This window comes from Podarcis cretensis, assembly GCF_951804945.1.
Source record: "Podarcis cretensis genome assembly, chromosome: 7".
In the NCBI taxonomy this organism is placed as follows: Eukaryota; Metazoa; Chordata; class Lepidosauria; order Squamata; family Lacertidae; genus Podarcis; species Podarcis cretensis.
Genome location: NC_137176.1, coordinates 54,954,507 through 54,975,983, shown reverse-complemented (window position 1 = coordinate 54,975,983; position 21,477 = coordinate 54,954,507). Strand labels below are relative to the sequence as shown.

Sequence of the window (21,477 nt, the reverse complement as noted above, 5' to 3'; positions counted from 1 at the left end):
GGAGGCCTGTTTGTCTAGCACCCATTAGCTGGCTTTCTCCCAATAGGATGTCTGTGGAGGAAGGCATGAGGCCCATCTGCTCTCGAAAAGGAGTGATTCAGCTTCAAGCGGGTTGGCATAGATGACCCTTGTGGTTCACCCCAACTCTATTATTCTATGATTCCTATGAGGCATCCCAAAACAAATCTATATGAATGTTTACTACAGTGGGAACAATTCCACATTTAAAAATGTGATTACACACACACACACACCCTCAGATGAACAACAACAAATGACACATTACACCGTGCCATTTATTAACAGAAATAAAGACAATATGGAAAAGCCATGTGTGAAAAACTAAGTAGATCTTATTATTAAATAGCTTGTAGAACCACATTTAGCAACAATAAGAAGCTATCATTTTCTGTAGGACTTTATCAGTCTCTCACATCACTTCAGCTCATTGAAGTTTGCTGGCATCTATTTATGCACAGCTATCTTAAGGTCTTGTGCAGCATTTCAATTGGGCTGAGGTCTGGACTTTGACTAGGTCATTGATTCTGTTCTTTTCCAGCCATTCTTTGATAGATTTCCTGGTATGCTTGGGATACTTGTCCTGTTAACAGCATGACCTAATTTTGGCCAAGCTATAGCTGTCAGCAAATTGCCTCACATTTGACTCTAGAATACTTTGGTCTACAGAGGAGTTCATGGTTGACTCAATGACTACAAGGTTCCCAGCTCCTGTGCCTACAAAACAAGCCCAAATCACCACCCCAAGCTGCTTGTGCTGATATGCTGTTTGGTTTTCGTCAAAGGTGGTCAAACCTAAGCCGCGCTGCCATGATGATGTGAACAAAGGCCCAAATTTTTGATCTGAAAATCATTGGGTGTGTTAGGGAATGTTATTACAGAGAAGAGAAGTAGATAGTCTTTATGATGCCTGACAGTATTGGTGTCAGGGACGAATCTCCCCCCCCCCCCCCAGGTATTTGGTATCACTTTTTCTTATAATTGTATCCCATTCCAGGGAAGCTACACTATTCATATCTCCCATCAATATGATATTTCAACTCATATTTTCCAATAGAATTTCTTCAAGGCCAGTTTTTTCTGATTTGGTGCATACACACCTACTGTATTGGCAATGTTTTTTCTCCTTCTGATGTTATTAGAGTTATCAATATTCTTCTTTGTTCTTCTTTGGATCCAGTTCAGGTTTTATATACATTACCATGCCTCTCTTCTTTGTTGCATCAAAGGCTACAAAGTCCTTTCCCAATCTTTTATTAATCAAAATTCTTTTATGGTTCTTCACAATGTGTGTTTCTTGAAAGCAAATCACATCCAAATTTAACTTTTTAACCACATGTTCAATCTTGTTTCTTCCAGTTTATTATTAAGTCCATTTGCATTCATCTTTTTCTTTATTTGTCTCTTGTCTCTTTGTCTCTTGTCTTAACCTCTGTTGGTTCTTCTTCCTGTTCTGCTTCCATACCAAATGCCCTTTCTCCTGCTAATTCTTTCCCATATTTTCTCCAGAATTAGTCTGCTTCAGTGGGATCCCACCACCTTTGTTTTCTTCCTTTACATGTAAAAGATTGTGCTTGAGGATATACCCAACAATAAGGGATTTTGTTATATTTCAGTGTATCTGTCAAATATTTGTTATTTACTCTGGTAGTGAATCTGTATTACTCTGTCCTGAATTCTCTTTGAATTAAAAAACAACAAACAGTCACTCAGCAGTTTGTTTGCTTGTTTTTGCTTTAGCCTATCTAGATTTCACATTAAAATTTTTGTCCACCACGCTAACCGTTTCTTCTTCCAATTCAATCAGGTTAGTAAGTTATTTTATTATTTTTTCACTTACTTTGTAGTGGACTTTGTAGTGGACTTACCCCCGTCTCATGGCTGTACCTGCCTTCTAGTTTTCTCTGACCATTTCACTAAGATGGTGTACTGTGCCCCCTGCCCATCCATACCCACAGCTAAGGAAACCACTCAGCTGTACCTTCAGCATGTCTTCCGCCTGCATGGCCTACCTGAGCGTGTGGTCTCCAACTGGGGCGTTCAGTTCACATCCCGGTTCTGGCGAGCATTGCACCAGACCCTTCGGACAGAGGTCTGCCTCTCATCAGCCTACCACCCACAGACCGATGGCCAGACGGAACGGGTGAACACTGTCAGGCATCATAAAGACTATCTACTTCTCTTCTCTGTAATAACATTCCCTAACACACCCAATGATTTTCAGATCAAAAGTTTGGGCCTTTGTTCACATCATCTTCAGGAACAAATGCCTAACAAATTCTTAAATCCTGATCAGTCTACTCTGGTATTCATAATTGAGGCTGTGGCAGAAAGAAATCAGCTAGGATGGAAACTTGAGTCTTTCAGGAGCTAAAGGATAAAGGTGTGTGTCGGTGTGTGTCGGTGTGTGTAAGTGTAATCCTGGTTGCTCCAGCAACTCTCGGTGGCTGAGAACATAATAAAAACACAGCAACACATCATTGAATAAAAGCATCCTGATACAGGGTTGCATTCAGATGTCTTCAGAAAGTTGTGTAGTTGTTTATCTACTTGACATCTGATGAGAGGGTGTTCCACAGGGCGGGAGCCACTCCCAGCTACGAAGGTAGCCTGCCTGGTTCCTTGTAACATCACTTCTTGCAGTGAGGGAACCGCCAGAAGGCCCTCGGCGCTAGACCTCAGTGTCCTGGCAGAATGATGGGGGTGGAGATGCTCCTTCAGGTATACCCTTTAAAGGTCAAAACCAGCACCAACACTTTGAATTGTGCTTAGAAATGTACAGGAAGCCAATATAGATCTTCCAGGCTGGGTGTTATATGGTGCCAGCGGCCACTCCTTATCACCAGTCTAGCTACCAGAATCAACACAGAATTAACCTGTGCATCTATGGACAGATGTGAGTTCAAAATGACCCCAAGGTTGTGCACCTGATCCTGATTATTCAACACCTTCTGAATAATTCTATTATTCAATACATGGCAGCACGGCTTAGGTTTGCAAAGTTGCATCTGAAAAAACCACAAGACTTCTGGAACAATGTCCTTTGGACAGACGAGACCAAAGTGGAGATGTCTTGCCTTAATGCACAGCACCACCTTTGACGAAAACCAAACAGCATATCAGCACAAGCAGCTTGGGGTGGTGATTTGGGCTTGTTTTGTAGGCACAGGAGCTGGGAACCTTGTAGTCATTGAGACCAAAGTATTCTAGAGTCAAATGTGAGGCAATTTGCTGACAGCTATAGCTTGGCCAAAATTAGGTCATGCTGTTAACAGGACAAGGATCCCAAGCATACCAGGAAATCTATCACAGAATGGCTGGAAAAGAACAGAATCAATGGCCAAGTCAAAGTCCAGATCTCAGCCCAATTGAAATGCTGCGCAAGACCTTAAGATAGCTGTGCATAAACAGATGCCAGCAAACTTCAATGAGCTGAAGTGATGTGAGAGACTGATAAAGTCCTACAGAAAATGATAGGTAGTAAACATTCATATAGATTTGTTTTGGGATGCCTCATAGGAATCATAGAATAATAGAGTTGGGGTGAACCACAAGGGTCATCTATGCCAACCCGCTTGAAGCTGAATCACTCCTTTTCGAGAGCAGATGGGCCTCATGCCTTCCTCCACATGCATCCTATTGGGAGAAAGCCAGCTAATGGGTGCTAGACGAACAGGCCTCTGAGTTCCTGGGCCCTTGACCAGGACCTGCCAGCCACAGCTGCTTTGTTGACCCCTTGGGATAACTCTGTGTACTGCAGAGGCCTGTTGGTTTTTGGTGAGTTTTATTCAAAGAGTTGAAAGTCGTTCATTAATGCCGGTAGGGACTTTTGACAAGAGCTTCACAAGATCGATTTTGATAGAACCACTTCCGAGCTCAAGAGGAGGGGGGGTTGTGGGCCACCCCCTCCCACACACGAGGGGGCTGGTTTTATCCCCCGCGAGAAGAGGGAATCCCCGGGCGTGTCCACGACCCTGCCTGCCAATCGGCGGGCAGGGGAGGTGTGGCCTAGCCCATTTAAGGCCAGGTACGTCCGGGGACCGCCCTCTTTGCCCCGTTCCAGCTGCCCGGTTTTCCCATCCACCCACCCTTTAGGCTTAGCATGCTTTGACCTTGCTATGGACTCCGGTTTGTCGCTGCAGGGGCCTGGTAGCAATTTTTCCAACTTGGCGCACTTCCAGCCTTTTGGTTTTTTCGCCTACCTCGTAGCAAACGTCACAACTTTTTCGGTATTGGCGGTTAGGCATTGGCAGGGGTTAATTGTTATGCAAATGAAGGGGGGAGGAAGCGCCATCACCTTCCCCCAATGAAAAGGGTAGTCAGGTAGAGGACTCCGGGGGGCGTTGCCCTGTCTGAAACCTAGGGAGGTAAGGGCCTCCGGCACGCCCCCGAGCGGTGACACCCGTGGGATCCTAGTTGGCATACTTCAACAGGACTCCCACGGCTGGTGGATAACCCGTCCTGGTCCCCATGCCAGGTATTTTTATGCCCATTAACCTTATATAATGTGTCCAGTGTCTTCATTTCACTTGGGGGAAGGTGACTCGCCACGCAACAAAGCCTACTCCATGTATTCCATGTTCTTGTTCAGCAAGTGAGTGTTTTAGTATCGTCATTATGCTGTCCAAGTCCTGAGACTCAATGAGCATACACAAGAGCTTTTGCAGAAAGATTTGTGTTGTGATTCGAGGACCCGATCCCCGCTTGGGTAATGAAGACACATGGAGACAGTATATTAGGTTAATGGGCAAGAAAAGGCCACAACTTTATTGATTACAGCATGTGAGAAGGTATTGGCTTAGGCATTGGACCACAGCAAATTTGACTGCACCCACTCGGAGAGGGGTGAGTCTGATGAGGGGTTAACCACCAGTAGGGGGAGCCTGTTGATGCAAATACAACTATAAGCTCTCCCCTGATGTCACCGAGGGTCGTGCCATGGCCCCCCGCCACACAGGGCATCGGACAGGATCCACGACCGCCGGATTCCTTTAACGGAATACTCATAAGCGAAGGGGTAGGCGATGGCCACACCTTGCCCTTCCATACACCAACATCACATTCCAATGCCTAACCGCCACCTGAGCCCAAGAGGCTCGCCGGATTGGTGAGGAGGCTGGGAGAACAGTGCTGTCGGCAGTGCTGGAGTGACCCGCAGCCACCCGAGACCTCACTCTAACTAAAGCAAAACAACAGCCAGGACCCCTCCAGATGCCCCACAAAAATTACTAAGGTGAAATAAGAGTACAAATGCAGGTAAAATCACTGGACCCCTTCCTCCAAACCTCACAACTCCAGAATCGGAACAGGAACTTCCGACTTTGTAACTCTTCCACGTGCTTGGCTCAAACAAGACGACGACGAGCAGGAACACTTGACTCGTGGAAAATCTGAAGCGCAATGGTGGGGAGAGCTGGCTAAACCATGCCCCTGCGGTGGCCCCTGATTGGGTGCCCAACTGGGAGGCGAGGTGCGCCAGCGATGATGAGAGGGCAAGGGGCAGAATGCCCCCTGCGTGACACGGGAATCGTCTCCCGCTCACAATCCCTCCCCTCCGGATGGAGGAGAGGTTTTACAGGGCTCAGATCTTGGAACAGCCTTTTATAAACATAAAAGAAGTGTCACTGTTTTGATACAGAAGATTTGTAGACATTACTTTTTCAGATATAGCATTATTTCAAGGTTCAATTAAATACTCACCTTCCTGTTACACTCTTTGATTCTGTTGCTACCAGTGTAAGTCTCCAAAAGGGGGATTCTGGGAGTTTTGCAGGATAGGACAAGAAGGCACTTAGGCCCTTCAGCATGTACACCAAGGGCTGAGCTAATGAGCTAATGACCCTTCACAATAATTAATATACAATCCAGCACAATTCTGTGTATCTTAACTTAGCTTTAATTACATAATAATTAAAGTTTTCTATTACAGATGCATGATCATAAACATTACACTGTTTGGACATACACTATATGGACTAGTCAGCTTTGTAATGCTTATCAAATCGTTCTGAAATAGCTCTTAATATATTTCCTGGCCTTTTTTGGTGTTTATCCCGAAGATTTTCAATTGCAGTCTTTGTCTGTTGAAAGAAGAACAAAGGAATATTGTGTTATATCAATATATTGCAAAATGGATATTCACAGTTATTCATATCTGTGAGGAAATGCTAAAGGGATCAGAACCATTAGAATAAAGAATCCCATTTTTTTCAGTTACAGATTTTTTTTACCAAGAGCACTGTATGAGAATGGCAGAGATACAACCAAACATAAGTGCCTTGGGCTGCCTGGTACGTATTAGTTTTCCTGCATGGTTGTTACCTCCAGCTATGTGAGGAAAACTGCAGAAATGCTATTGAGTTATATTTCACTATGCTCAGTGCTATTTTTCCAGAAAAAGAGGTGCCTGAACTCACTATGAACACCTCCCTCGTTCTCTTAGAATGGCAATGGCTGACAGGGCTAATGAGAAAAACAGTCACCTCCTGGTTCCATGCCTGAAAACAGCACACCAGGGCATGGGTAAAAATAGTAGAGTAGAATGGAGTCTATATCTCTGGTCATATAGAATGAGCAAGTCAGTAGGCAGAAACCATTTTATAGAACTGAAAAAGAGAAACCAACAAGGGGGTGGGGGTGGGAATCCTGCTTTTTTACTTCCAGGTGTAGAGTTAGCTTACTTTTTCAGCCAGCTCTGCAGCTGTTATATTTGGATCATATGGGATGGGTTCTCCAATATATGTCCTCAGTTTCACTGGAAATGGCCCATATCCGGGAAGGTAGAGAAGCCGTGTTTTCTCATAAAACCATCTTGTCAGCCCTATGTATGAAAGGGAAAAGAGTCTGTAAGAAAGCGATCCCATATCAAATTTGAAATTAGTTGGCATTCTGAGTTTTTAGCAGTTCCAGTCAATCCATCCCAGAGAGGAAGCGTTAAATAGTATGAGTCCTTTGGAAAAGAAAAAGCAGCATATTCTGTCAGCTCTTCTCTGCTCTTTAAAAATCAAGGTCATAAGTTGTAAAATAGACTGCAGAATATGGTTTTTTTCCTGCTCAGTTCCCCTCCATGTTGGGGTTCCTACCACTGTTATAGATTATAGCTATCTTTTAAATCTAATAAAAAACTAAGCAAGGGCATGTTCACTCAGTCCTGAGACAGGCAGTACAACCTTTGCAGATCATTGTACACTTAATAAACTCTACTAGAAAGTAGTAAAAAGATATTCTGTTTCTAAAAAAAATGTATATTATTATAAAATGTTTATTGCCTGAAAGCAGATTTCTTGATACTCACTTGACTTTCCAATGTTCCTGTATGCTTCACAAATGTTTTGTGTAAATATAGGTATGATGGGCTAAAAGAATAAAATCAAAAATCAAAATCAAAAGGTAGCTGAGAACTGGAGAATTTCTTCACTCCACCAGCTCCACCTTTATTTTGGTTAAGGACTAGGAATAATGCTCCGCATCTGGTATTGCAACGACAAGCCTGATGTAATTGACTTCAAGAGGGGATTTGCCATCCTCAACTACTTAGGATGCTAGATCAAGGATATCAACAGATTACGTCTTATCTAGGATAATCCTGAAGGCAATGCAAATTGCACAAAGATCACTCACCACTTTTGCCTCCAAAGCTATCCGAGCAAAACCTGTGCGGTTACCCCACATTATGTTGTAGTCAGTACTGAAGTTTCCTTCTCTACCTCCGCCAGGGGAAATGCCCAGTGAATGGCCTTTCTTCAAAATTTCCACACATTCAGCTTTACTGAAATCTTTCACCCCGGCCGCATCTAAGACCGTCTTCCACCCTGACAAAATAATACCCAAATAGAAGAAGAGTGTGGATACAATACAAGTGTCATTGTTCCAAAGATATTGCACTATTATGGATCACAAGCATAGCTCTCTGCCAATGCATTTCAATTAGGATTTCATGGAGGGGGACTTTCTGCTAATTCCTCTTTTGCTCAGATGTTCTAACAGTAGGCTTTTTTTGGAAAGCACATTGAGTGGGGTTGAGTGCTGAGGTGGCCACCTTTTTAGACATGTGTTCCTCAAGTCAAGTTTGTAGTACATTCAAGTTTGCATTATGATAAAAATACAGTCCATAGTGCTTGCTGCACCACCCAAAACTTCAATCCCTTTAGGCTGCAGAGCTTTTGGATATAGTATATATACACACAGAGAGAGATACACACATGGCACAAAGGAGGCTTTGCTGGTGGAAAACAGCAGAGATTCATCCACAGATATATGGGTGGAGAGTATATGCTGCATCAATTAACCAGTGGAATACCTCCAAAGAGCACACTTTGGGCTCCCTCCCTCCCTCCCTCCCTCCCTTCCTTCCTTCCTTCCTTCCTTTCTTCCTTTCATGACCTTTCTGTGGTGTCATCAGAGGAAGATGATGTGGGGGGAGTGGCAGTGGAGGGCCATGAACACTACAGCAAGGGTGCCACATGTGTTTGATTGCAGTGTCACATGGGGGCATAAAAGCTGTGCTTGATTGGCCATTAGCTCCCACCCCATCCCAGCTGCCACAGAGGATTTTGCACAGGTGGTCTGCTAGTGCAGATGCTCCCAAGCAGAATCCCATACTTTGCGTTGTTCTTTCCAGTAATGAATAGCCATCTTTACTAATGACTGAACTTTGCAAAACTCTTTGTACTTGAGGAAAACAACAACTTAGAGATGCAGTTTCCCAAACCTTGTCGTATTCTTGTATTAAAGTCAGCAGCAATTATTATATGAGAGCCTGCAGTTACAGCATAGAAAGCAGATGTCAAATTATCCAGATTCCTTCAGTTCTTAGATCCCTGAGGAAGAACGTAGACAAGTTGTACAAGAAAGCATGAAATTTCTGCATGGAAGCACAGGAATTGTCTTGCAATTACTAGAGTAAAAGAAGTAGTAGAAGAAGAAGAAGAAGAAGAAGAAGCAGCACTCTCATAGCTGTTTTGAGGTCAGGTCAGGTTTTCCTACAATCTGTGATCAAGGGCCAAAAGACCCAGGTTGACATGCTGTATTGGAAACATTGCCTGATTCAAATATGGTGCCTGAAACATTATTGGGAGAAGAGTGCATCCGATGGTAGTAGGTGGGAGCTAAGTGCATCCGATGGTAGTAGGTGGGAGCTGTAGGAAATGGCTCGACTCCATGCTCGTTTTACAATTGAGGGCTGGGCGAACTCAAGTCGTAGGGTTGCACCTGAGACACATCTTGGGACGCCGGAAAGAGATCTCAGAAACATGTGAAGTGGGCGATCCAAGTTACCTGATATTGCTGTAGTCCATACTTCGCAGCCATATAATAGTTTAGGGACAACTTTGGCATTAAACATTTGAATTGCTGCTGGAAGGTGTTTGCCGCCCTTCTGGTGATAAAATCGGACAATGGCATTAGAGGTCGTGGTTGCAGCAAGAGAGGCAGATTGTAGATGGGTGGTCCAGGAGAGATTATAAGTAAATATTAAGCCTAGATATTTAAAGGCTTTTACCTTTTCTAAGTAGCCACCTGTGATCTTAAGCGGCTCCAGCTTGAGTTTGCGGGAACGAGTGAAGTGGAGAACTTTCGATTTTTTATAATTAATATTAAGAGCTTCTGCCTTACAATAGGCGATAAATGCATTAACTGCATTTGCTAGGTCCGCAGCTGTTCTGGATAAGATGACGGCATCATCCGCATAGAAAAGGGAAGCAACGGGGTGGCCTGCTAAGTGAGGAGGGTACTTAGTTGCTAGCTTCAAAGGGGAAAGGGCATCATGAAGATAAAGATTAAACAGTAAAGGGGCCAAGAGACAACCTTGTCGGACGCCCCTGGCCGTTGGGAATGGAGTGGTAAGGTAGCCGTTGGGACCAATTCGAACGCGAGCTGTGGTGTTTGAATAAAGGGAAATAATTAGGGAAAGGAGGTGCGGATCAATTCCCAAATGGGCAAGTTTGGACCATAATCTCTGCCTAGGAATGGAATCAAAGGCGGCCTCCAGGTCCATGAAAGCGGCAAACAGGTGGCCTTGCCTTGGTGCAGTGTATTTACTGGCAAGGTGATAAAGAGTTAGACAGTGGTCCATGGTTGATGCTGACTTCCGGAAGCCAATCTGTTCTGGCGGTAGAATGTTTCTCTCATGGACCCATGAAAGAAGTTCTTCCAGTAAGACAGCGGCAAATATTTTCCCCGGAATAGATAGTAAGCTGATGGGGCGATAGTTCCTAGGGATGTTTGGCTGGCCGCCTTTGAAAATCGGAACTATTGTAGCTTCTCTCCAGGAGTCGGGGATGTCTAAGGCGGAGGAGATAGCGGTGAATACAGGAGTCAGCTGTTCACTCCACCAAAGAGGATCAGTCAGGAAAAGGTCCAACGGGACCATGTCTGGGCCGGGGGCCTTATTCCTACGCATGGACATTATGATGTTGAAGATGCGGGTTGAGGTAAAATTTACTGAGGAGGTGGAACTAAGAGAACAGGAACAGAGGTCCAACGGGGATTGAAGGTGATCTGTAAGATGATTTGGAGAAGCGAAACTGGCTGAATAATAAGCAATCCATTCGTCAGCGGAAATCAGGATAGCTGAATTGAGTGGTGCCGAAGGCCTAACTAAGCACCAAAAGGAGCGGGAGTCATGCCTCTCTACAGCTGAACGAAGAGTGGACCAAGCCTCAAGGATGTGTTGCTGTTTTTTGCAATGAATCATGTTTCTGTATGTCCTTTTAGTAACTAGAAGCTCTGCACGGGTTTGGGGGGCGTTGGAAAATTATTGGGAGAAGAGGTTGATGTTGTAAATGGCTAAAAGCAAGCCTGCAGTTTCCAACTTCCTTTCTTGTGAGAACACTTGCTGATATTTCATGTGTTGTTTTTCACCTACTTGCCTGATACACTGTTTTATATTTTATAGCATTGTTTTATATCTTATAGCTTTATTTTATATCATATTTCACATATTTTAAGAAAAAAAGCATGAGTTAAATTTAATAACTTACCTGGAAACCGATATATGGCACGATCACATATTGAAAAACTCTCTCTCCCTGTCTCCTTGAAAAGTCTAGCGATAAGGAAGAAATAGTCAATAGTACAAACTGCGTGATAATAGATAATAAGCACTGGTCCTTTAGGGAGATGTTCCATGCCAAAAACTTCATAACCTGGAAATGATATAAAATGCAATAAATAAATGTTATTTTGTTGAAAAATAAATGGAATATTGCAATCTTTTATTGGAAGAAAACACTGTGGTTCAGAAAACTGAAATTTAAGATCAGTTAAAAAGCTCTCCTATATGTTGCAGCATTCTGGATACTAGGTTGTCATCCACATGGGCCAGAACTTTCTCTGTTGTGCTCACATAATAAATGATATTTCTCGTCTGTTGGAATCTTCGTTCCTTGCTTAATTTTGGGCGCAGGTGGGGGGAAAAATTGCCTAGTCTTTGAGTGCGCTAAAACTGTGACTTGCTGTTTCAATCTCCTTGAAATTCCCATCAGGGCCATCTTAAGCATATGCGGTGTCGGGGTGCAAAGATCCACCAGGCACCCCTAGGTTGCCCAGAGTTGTCGAACGTTTCTTAACGGGGGACCCCAAAGTTGTTGACTTTTTTAAAGGAGATAGTTGTCTACATTTAGAATGGTTGCAGATGCAGTGACTCACAGTTCCAACTAACAGGGGTTCCAGCGCCCAACGCACAGGGGCGTACGAAGGTGGGTGTGGGTTCCATGCTAGGGAGGAACAAAATGTTCGGTGACACAGTTTCTGTGCTGTCCACCCGCTGCCTCCACACACCTCGCTGCATGGTGGCTAACTGTTTCGGCTGGGATCCATGCGCTCTTATTTGTCGGGACTTGTTGCTGCCATCGGTGCTGTTGGTGTGCGGCGGATCCCGTCCAGAGATGTTCCTCTCCTGCCGCTAGCATTCCCCATTGTTCTGTGCTGGCACATCACGTTGAGCGATGCTGGGAGAGTGTGACAACAGCGGAAAAGCCAGCAAAGGAACCCACAGCTCGGCACATGCAACAGGATGCATCGTACCACACCCACAACATTACATGGTGCTCCGTGCATGGCACTGAAACAGTTAGCTGCCATGCAGCTGGGGCAAGAGCCGACAGGCTCTTCTGCTGCGGGCAGGTTGGTGCGAGTTTGGGATCGAGCGTTGGAGTCCGGGGAAGAGCCGCCTGCAGAAGACGAACTCCGACGGGCTGTCGGCAGCTCTTCCCTAGACTCCAACGCTCAGCCCTGGACTCTCAGCCTGGCACCCCTGTGAGCCCAGCGCCCGGGTGCCATGCACCCCTAGTGCCAATGGTTAAGATGCCCCTGACTTTCATATGGGTTATAATACTATATTTTCCTGAGCCTTTTTTATTTGAAGAACAGTATTACCCTTCTGTGCAGAGTGTTGCACATTCTTTCCCCATCCCTAAGAGCTCTAATTTCAGGCATCTTCAGGCCATTCTCTGAATCACTTTATACAATGTGAGAAAAAAGTTTCCTAGACGGATGCACCCTTGACCATGTCCTAAGTAGCCAGAGGGTTTCATCCTTATGACCCAAGCTTGGTTTTAGTAATGTGTTTCTGATTTATGCTCCAACATCTAAAGTAACATTACACTCTGGGATGCAATGGGAACATAAGATGGATCCTCTTGATCAAGCCAAAGCTCTCTGTATTCCATCATCCTCTTTCACGCAGTGTCCATCCAAATTAGCAGCCATCACCACATCACCACATCCTGTGCTGCCAAATTCCATGGTTTGTGTCCAGAGTTTATGCTTCAGGGTTACCTAGTGATTTACCATGCTGAAGAAAATTGCACCCTCAAAGTCTCACCGCACGATGATATACTCATTAAATTTGCTGTGTACCCACCACATGGTAAAAACCAGTAGTGGTAACTATTGTTCCAGGGCCTCAAGTCTGAAATTCTGATGCTCAGTCCTATGAAAGTATAGTAGCTGAATTATTGGTATGAAAGAAACATTTACTCACCATGCCATATCTTTCCAAATATATCTAAAACTTGAGCCGTAACTTCCTTTGGCTTTTCCCAACATTTGGTATCAAAATCAGTTTCTTGCTGGTTATTCCTCTTCTTGTAGACATATAGCAAAAATGAGATTGCACAGACAAACAAATACGTCATTATAACGATTGAACAAGGCAAAATCAGAAGCATACGCAACCACCAATAATAAGCCCCTAAGCTCAGGTATTCTTCCAAGTAAGGAAAACTAATCCAGTTTCCCAGCATTTGAGTAAAGCAGCTCATGGTTTCCTGATATGAAGCCCCACGTGTATGCCGAGGAAGGAAAGAAATCCAGTTAAACCTTCTTTGGTTTTGATGGTATTTCCCCCCACTGTTTACCTGGAAAACAGAAAATGCCGTATATCAGTTTGAATTGCCATTCCAGAAGCATTCATGATTACATGAATTCTCCTGCTATTTAATATTTTCCCAGTTTCCCCCACTGTAACTTGCCCAGTAGATACAAGTAGATACAAAATGCCAAGTGTATGACTCCATTTATTTCTTGTAAAGCAAGGTGGTTTCAGTCCACTGCTGAAGTATTAAGGAAAGTGAGAAAGGGTCACTTCTCTTTGGGTCAGCAGAAATGGTTCCCCGCCTCCTAAAAGTGCAGCTGCATGCATCTTGTGACTGTCTTCTTTGTGTTGCTGGGCAAACTAACACATACCCCAGGATAGATAAAGAACTCAAGTTTCAGCATTCACTGTTGTGGGGCATTGGAGACATGGATACTGTTGGAATGATCTGGGGAAAATGTGTCGGATTTGTGAAGAGCTTATCTGAAGGAAGTTAGACACATTGCAAGATGTCTACACAGAGGGAACTCTGGCAGTTGCAGGACTTTTTGGAGCAAGTGGACTTTGCACTTTCTGTGTGCACTTTTCCTCAGCAAAAACTTTATACGTCAAAATGCTCTCTGGGCTCAGAGAGTGAAGACTTCTTGTAGCAGAGACAGTGTGTGTCTTTGTGTCCCCAAAGTAAAAGTGATCTCTGCTACACAGTTGTTTTTTGTACTGAGGCTATCCACTTGACTCAAATTATGTGGAGCGAACACAACACCGAACAAGAGGGAGGGTGGGGGAAATAGTGAGCTGATGGGTGGCAGCATTTTGGAATTCACTGCAAAGTGCCTCTTTCTGGGGATGTGAAGTGGAATAGCAGCACTGCTGCCAGATAAGAACAGATGCCGATGGCCAAACCCTGTTTTCACTGCCTCTAGAACTTCTTTCCGGTTGGGTTATTGGGGACCATGCCACAATACACAACCAGTGCATTTTTGTTTACAAATTACTAAGTCATCTGAAAACAGACCCTTACATAGTTGAATTGCATATTTTTTATTTTACTCTCTCTTCACTACATCTTTCAACAGAAAAGTATGGGAAAAGAGACTAAATTGATAAGGGTATGCAGGCTTTATACCACAGCTGTTTTGATTCCAATAATAGCTGTGTTATAGGGAAGAATTTAATTTCTGCTTCTCAGTGTTATAATATCTGAAAAGCTGTAAGTGCTTAATTTCATCTCCACAAGTAGTAAACATCCTAGTTGTGTTTTAAGTTGACAATGTGGAAACAGGCTAAGATTTTCGTACAACTGGTTTTTACACACACACATAGACAAGACAGCATTTCTCTCTCTCTCTCTCTGCTGATCCCTGCACAGGAACTGACAAATAACACAACTACTAGCACATTTGCAAAACTAAGCAAGTATCATTTGTTGAGATTGCAGGGGGTTGACTAGACAACCCGTTGGGCCCCTTCCAACTCTACACTTTATGTTTCTATGAACAAAACCTTTTACTTACATTCCTGGTAAGCCTAAATTGCCTTCACGTTGGTCACCTCTCTCTGAGAGCAGCAGAAGTCTTGTCTGGTGCTCTACTTTTTCGTAGGCTAATTTCCACCACTATGGAGACACGTCCCTTTATGTAGAGGTTTAAAGAGACTGTGGTGGGTGTGCCATCTGTATGAACAAACCAAGCATTGTGAAAAAGAGAGAAGGCTTGAGGAGGCTGCTTCTGGGAAGTCGTGTCCATTTGTAATCATACATCAGTATGGAGTCACACCTACAAGAACATTTATAATGTACAATAACATATTACATCACAGAAAATCAGTTCTTGACTAAGGAATAAAGGTAGGAATTGTAGTCGAAGTACTCTGTCTGCGATTCAGTCATAGAATCATTAAGAACAAATAGCCATGGCTTGTAAAAGCCAAACAGAACCAGAAAACATAAAAGCACATGTATCCTATCTTCACAAGTCACTTCATGAATCACTTGAATAAGAGTTAAAGCTGATTAAAACTCATTAAAACCACTTTGTTGTTTAGTCGTGTCTGACTCTTTGTGACCCCTTGGACCACAGGAAGCCAGGCCCTCCTGTCTTCTAAAAGGCAGATAAAAACCACAGGCTTTCCAGAGTGAGATGTTGCCTTGCAAGCTGTTGAGTCCCTTCCAGGCATTGTTCTACTTCATTGCCTGACACTCCTGAGAATATGAGGGAGCCCTGTTTGCTTTAGTGTTGAGGAAGGCACTTGAGAGTGTTGAGGATGACACTTGAGAGCCAACCTGTCAAGTGCCTACCTTAATTCCCAATTCTATAGCAAGACTTCGACAGAAGTATTCAGGAATCCACCATATACCATAAGTCTCTGGGAACAGACCACCTTAATAGACCCCCCAGCCTTATAGAAGGGCACTGCATCATCACTCCGAATTTCACCATCGAATTATCCTTCTCAATGGGCTCAGCACAAACTTCCCTACGAATGGATTTCTGCCTTCCCATTCCCTTGGAGAGACCTGAACTAGGGTATGTTCTGTCTTATGTGTTGGGCCTTTAATTTACTGAGATGGTCTCATGGTTGCCATGGAGACCAGGACCTAGAGGTTTTATGGTCAAGAGCCATGTGTTGTAGCATTTCTGGTCTGTGAACAGATAATGTAGGAGGATAGAGACTGCTCTATAAAAAGAGGCGATAAAGAAGAAAATACAGTTATAAAAGGGGAAATCAGTGAAATTTATAAAATATAAGTAGAAAAGGGGGATCAAGAATGCAAGGCTTGGGTCTCCCCCCCGCCCCACGAGATGACTCTGGCCGTTAATTATTTAAGATTTACTGGTTCAACAAAAGCCCCGGTTGGAGCTCCACTAATTTCAGTCTTGAAAATGGAGCTCCACTAATTTCAGTCTACGTTGAAAAGGCTGTCCATAAGAATGAAATAAAATTATTATAAATTTTTTAGAGATGGTATTTAACACCAGTCAGATTAAATCAAATAAACGAGGAATATTCGGTGTTATGTTGGAGGGGATGCCAGGAAACGGAATTATGTTCAAATGGGGTCGGGGTGTAAATATGTGCAATTTTTTTTTGGCAAAGTATGTTTAAAGAGATCACAGAAATCACTGGGTTAAAGCTGATCAAAAGTTCAGAGGTAGCATTATTATCAATTTACAATGGGGTGGAAGGGGTATGTCATTTATTCTTCTCTTAGTCCCTCCAGATTTTATGCCATGACGGAGGGGGGGGGCTACTCTTTACCTCCCTGGTGTGTCCAAATATATATAAAATTGCCCAAATTGGTCTGATTTCTTTTTACTTTATAGAGAAATTGCTGCTTTATTGGTGGCACTTGAGGCGTTTTGCTGAGAGGTCTTGATTGCACAGTGTCTCTGCGTTCAATATTGGAGCTTCTGTGGCTCCCTTCAGAGCTTTGGAGACTCCTAGGGAGCGTTCTCCGACACCACTGGACCCTTCGGAACCAGAATTTCCCTTGTGGGCTTTTTTAGAGAAGGTGCTTTGCCCAAGCTCCCTTCCTGCCTATTTGGAGCAATCGGGTCACTCAGGGCGACCAATCCCCATCATCCACCATAGCCTGCAGCAGTCCACAAAAATACATTGCATTTTTTAATATAATAATTTTTAATAATTTTTCATTAATAACAATCCAATATAGACCACATTAATACAATACTAAATCATAATTCAATTTAAAAAGCCAATTGTCAAATTTAAATTAAACATTTTGGTTGAGTTCCCATGTTCTGATTTTAGGAGATTTTTTAGGAGATGTTGATTCCTTTTTGCTGCTTCAATCCAGTTTAACCCAAATAATACAATTCCTATGTTGATCCTTTATTTTATCAGCCACTGATGTGTTGACTTTCATTCGTATTTAACTGTTCCATATCCTTTAATCTGCAAGAGGAGTTTATATCTGGTAACTTTCTGTGTGGAATTTTTTTTAAAAAATGTTCAACCTTCCTTTCTTGTTGCAATCAATCATTTCCAGCATTTCCCCCCTGCTCCAAGGACTCAGTTTTATTGCGTAGTGACCTTTCACCACCTTGCTTTTCTCAAAACCGAAAGTGGTCTGGCATCTGGCCATTAATCTGGGCAGACTTCCAGCATTTTCTTTCAATACTTTCCCATCTGATAACAAACTGAGATCTCATCAACACCATAATAAATCAAAGTTAGAATCCTCCATGGGAGGGTATTGCCACAGAACATCCCAATATGTTCCATGCAGTTTCATTCTTTGAATTAATCCATAAGCATTATAAAGTTCTGACTGATTCCCTCTTGCAATCCATTAATAATGGCAATCCATTAGTAACTAATTTTTTGCTTTGGTGAAGAGATGCCATATTATAAAAAAAGCATGGTGAATCTATAAAGAGAAAACAAAGGCTTCTCTCTACCACATACCAATCCAATTATGATTAAAATCTTCTCCAGATCGAGACCTTGGCACTCAGTGGCTGATTCATTCAGCAGCAGGTTAACTTGGCATTCGATGGCTGATTCATTCAGCAGCAGGTTAACTTGTCTCCTTCTTCCAGAACATGCCTGCTTCTCAATTCTGAATTCGGATATATCTTAAAAAACAGAAGAATCTCTGTGCATGGGGACCACGTTGGAGAGTTTCCAATGCATGCAGGGCATTCCGTAGGAGTGGGAGGCAGCTACTGGGCGATCTGCGAGTGAGAGCGCTCCCCCCGACCTGGGGGGGGGGGGGTTGCAATGATAATTATTCTCAAATTATCCTTAATCGGCTGCATGCCCTTGGTCTGCTATGGTGAGAACCATTGTTCACCATGGCATCAAAAAACGGAAGTCCGCAATCTATTCATAATGATTACGATTATGATTACAATATCTTTATTGTCATTGTCCCATGCAGAACAATGAAATTTGAAAAGGGCCGCACATGGCGTTGCCTTCCCCCCCCCCCGTGGCCCACACACCCCCGCAGGGACGGGGGGCAGCTAGAGGGGCCCCCGTTCCACCACCCAACACCCCGGGGCATCAGAGCCCACCTAGGGAAAAGGATCCCCTTTTGAAAGGGTATCCTGAAGTCCATTACCCCCCCCCGCTATCCCTTGGGATCCCTGTAGTGGGGGGGGCAAAGGCCCCAGGCTTACCTTTTGGAGCAAGGAAGTCCAGTGACGTCCTTCCTGGAGAAGCTCTGGAGCCAAGTGAGGATTACCAATTAAGATCCACCCTCTATTGTGTGGGCAGGTAATCCCTCCCCCTACCTGGCCTGGTTTCCCTGGCAACGCTTCCCCCAGGTGGGATTGGACAACTCACTGGGGTAGGCGGGGACCTCCAGGTATCCCACCTGAGGGAAGGCAAAGCCTATGCTGATGGGGCCACTCCAGATCCAGGGCTGCACGCGTCCACGCAAAGGGCGCCCCCCGTTTTAAGTGGGGAGCGGTCATTGTCATTGTCCCATGCAGAACAATGAAATTTGAAAAACTACATAAAAACTACATGAAACTACCACAAAACTACATAAAACTACATAAAAACTACATAAAACATTCAAAACCCCCTAAAAACTCTAAAACCCCATTTTAAAATAGACTATACTGTCAGGGAACTGACATCGAAGCGAGAGGTGGAGGCAAGGGTCCCGAGCGATGCAGGAGAGGGGACCAGCAGAGGGGAAGGAATTCAGTGCAACACCCGTAGAGAAGGGAGGGAGATGGAGGATTCGGAGAGGGGTCTCCAAGACTCTTCGCCCGAGACTAGTGGAGAGAGCACGGGCACACCTCTGCCCAATCCTTCCTTGCGCAGGAGAGTTCCGCACAGGGAAAGTAGGCGGAGACTTGGCGTCAAACAACTTTTATGCTGGAAGAGGTTCAAGAAACGCCCACTGACGGATTCTGCAAGCAACTGAACGGCCACGGAGTGAAGGGCTGTCAGCCGAGGCATGGTTAGCCGGGCAATCTAGCCGAAAGTAATGGCAACTTACGCACAAGTAACCCTTTATAACCATTACATATACTATAGATACCCCTTATGCTGCGTTTAGAACCAGAATTGCATTTGCATAGAAACTCTTTCTCAGACGGCTAGTCCTGGCCTTTATAACCCTATACCTTCTTCCAGAAGGCAGAAGCTGAAAGAGATCATTTCCGGGGTGCGTACTATCCTGTGCTATACATTTCAAACAAAGTCAAGTTACACTACACCTTTATCCACTGCCGTAATACCACAGAACAATCCCTCCAATTCTCTCTTTTTCCCCCAAATAATATTTATTCAAGTTTTAAAAGGTTACAAAAAGGAACACAGAATAGAAAAACAAAACACATCCAAGAAAAAAAATAAAAATAAAAGAAATAAAAAAGCAAAAACAGCTAAAAAGAAAAAAATACAATCAAAAAACGACAAAAGAACAAGTTAAACCTTAATATAACTCCCTTTCTTAACTTATCTCCTTGACCTCCTCACACCTCCCCTCTTTGTATTCTAATTCAAATAGATATTTCAGCAAATCCTTCATCTTTATTTTTATCTTTATAACTTATCTTAATATACTGTAATTTTCCATTCTCTCATTCGCCTATTAACCATCCACTTTTACTTTATTTAATCTTATTTCTCCTTAAAACTTATATATCTGAAATTATTCTCTTAAGACATTTCCCCTAGGGTCACAAAGATTCCATTCCACGATTTTCCCATCTCTCATTAAAAGAAAAATTTTTTTTTTTTTAAATATCACAATATATACACTTTAAATTCTCAATTTTTCTTTCACCATCTCCCCTCCCCGGTCTCGGCCCCCGCCAACAGTTCTCCAAAAGTCCATCAACCCGGAGATCTTAAGTCCGAGGCTCTTAACTCTCTTTCATGTCCCCTCTGCTGATCTTTTTGATAGTCTTTGGTGTTAAAGAACAAATCTTGGGGGAGCTCCAACCCAACGGTAGTCAAATTCCTTCTTAGCGAGTCTGCCAGACTTCCATAGTTAAAGGTAGGGCCCATAGAATGTTCCAAATCTTGTTTCACACTTCTGACAAATCCAAAGGCCCCAGAGGCACCAATCTCCACCTGACTCAGATTCAAATCCCAAAAGTTATTTGATCCCCACATAGGGTGATCTCGCCATCTTTCATTTTACAAACCAAGCCAGGCTTTCATCTCCAAAAACTGGCTTCTTCTAGTTGCAAACGTATAAGGCCTGAAGTTGTAATCCACCATTTGCCTCTGTAGGGTTACGACTCCCCCATGCATCACTTTAACAACAGCAACTTTCTCCTTCTCTGGTTCTTCAATTTGTTTAGTTAAAAGAGATTCCTGTCTTGTCTACTTCTTTACTGATGCCCACTTTTGTTCCCAAAATTTCAACATTTGTAGCCATGACGTTTATCCGTTCTTGCAGCTTTCCCAGCAGATAAAATGTCCTATACAGTTCAGACGCGACTTCCTTCTCATCCGCCATCCTTGAAATGTCCAAGGTCACAGCTAGTTTCTCAGAGACTTTATCTTTAAAATCAATTTCCCAGCTGCATCCTTGCAACACTATCCCAAAACTCCCTTTAGAGGGACACAGTTTCCATTTACACTCCTTCTAGCACAGTCCCAAAAGTCCCAAACGTAAAATTGTAGCAATTGCCTTCCTTCTTTTTAAACACAGAAACACAGAAACTGACAATAGCAACAAAGTCCTTCTTTTGTATCTTGACAGCTAGCTGTCAAATTTATCTCTTCACCCTCCACAGGCTCTCGCAGACCGCTCCCGGGTTTAGGGAAGTGGCGCTTCAATTCCCCAATTTTGACCTTCTCCTGCAGGCTTCCCTGCTTCCAAAAAGAGTATTGATAGTAATTTCAATCAGTGGAGTTTTAATCCTTTAGGTAAGACTCTCCACAACCTTAGTTAACAAGTTCTTTGCTTCAGTTTATTTACAGAAAGGGGAGGTGGACTTCCTGTTTAGACCTTCCCCAATCAGTACCAATTTAAAAGTACTTTAAAAGTCCAATTTCCGTTCTACTCATGGGTTGTTGTTTGAAATCCAATTGTCCACAGGAAAAAGTCAGCGCTCTCCGGCAAGGGCTACGCGGCTTCACTCCGTAAAAAATAGCGGTCGATTCAAAACACCACGCCGCTCACCCCACGTCACTTCGGAACCCCAAAA

The 21,477-nt window shown here is 43.5% G+C and overlaps 2 protein-coding genes across 3 annotated transcripts in view; one reads left to right on the top strand and one right to left on the bottom strand.

Moving 5' to 3' along the window:
- Positions 1 to 21,477, top strand: part of LOC307219868 (DGAT1/2-independent enzyme synthesizing storage lipids-like) — a 142,966-nt gene that overhangs the window by 76,110 nt on the left and 45,379 nt on the right. The window lies entirely within an intron of this gene.
- On the bottom strand, positions 4,754 to 15,024 carry LOC307219865 (DGAT1/2-independent enzyme synthesizing storage lipids-like). Its single transcript, XM_079983385.1, has 7 exons — positions 14,848 to 15,024; positions 13,001 to 13,376; positions 10,998 to 11,162; positions 7,639 to 7,829; positions 7,313 to 7,373; positions 6,699 to 6,838; positions 4,754 to 6,098 (listed from the first exon to the last, which is right to left on the bottom strand). Exons 2-7 carry the CDS (start codon positions 13,278 to 13,280, stop codon positions 5,994 to 5,996), a joined length of 942 nt encoding a protein of 313 aa, XP_079839511.1. The 5' UTR covers positions 13,281 to 13,376; positions 14,848 to 15,024; the 3' UTR covers positions 4,754 to 5,993.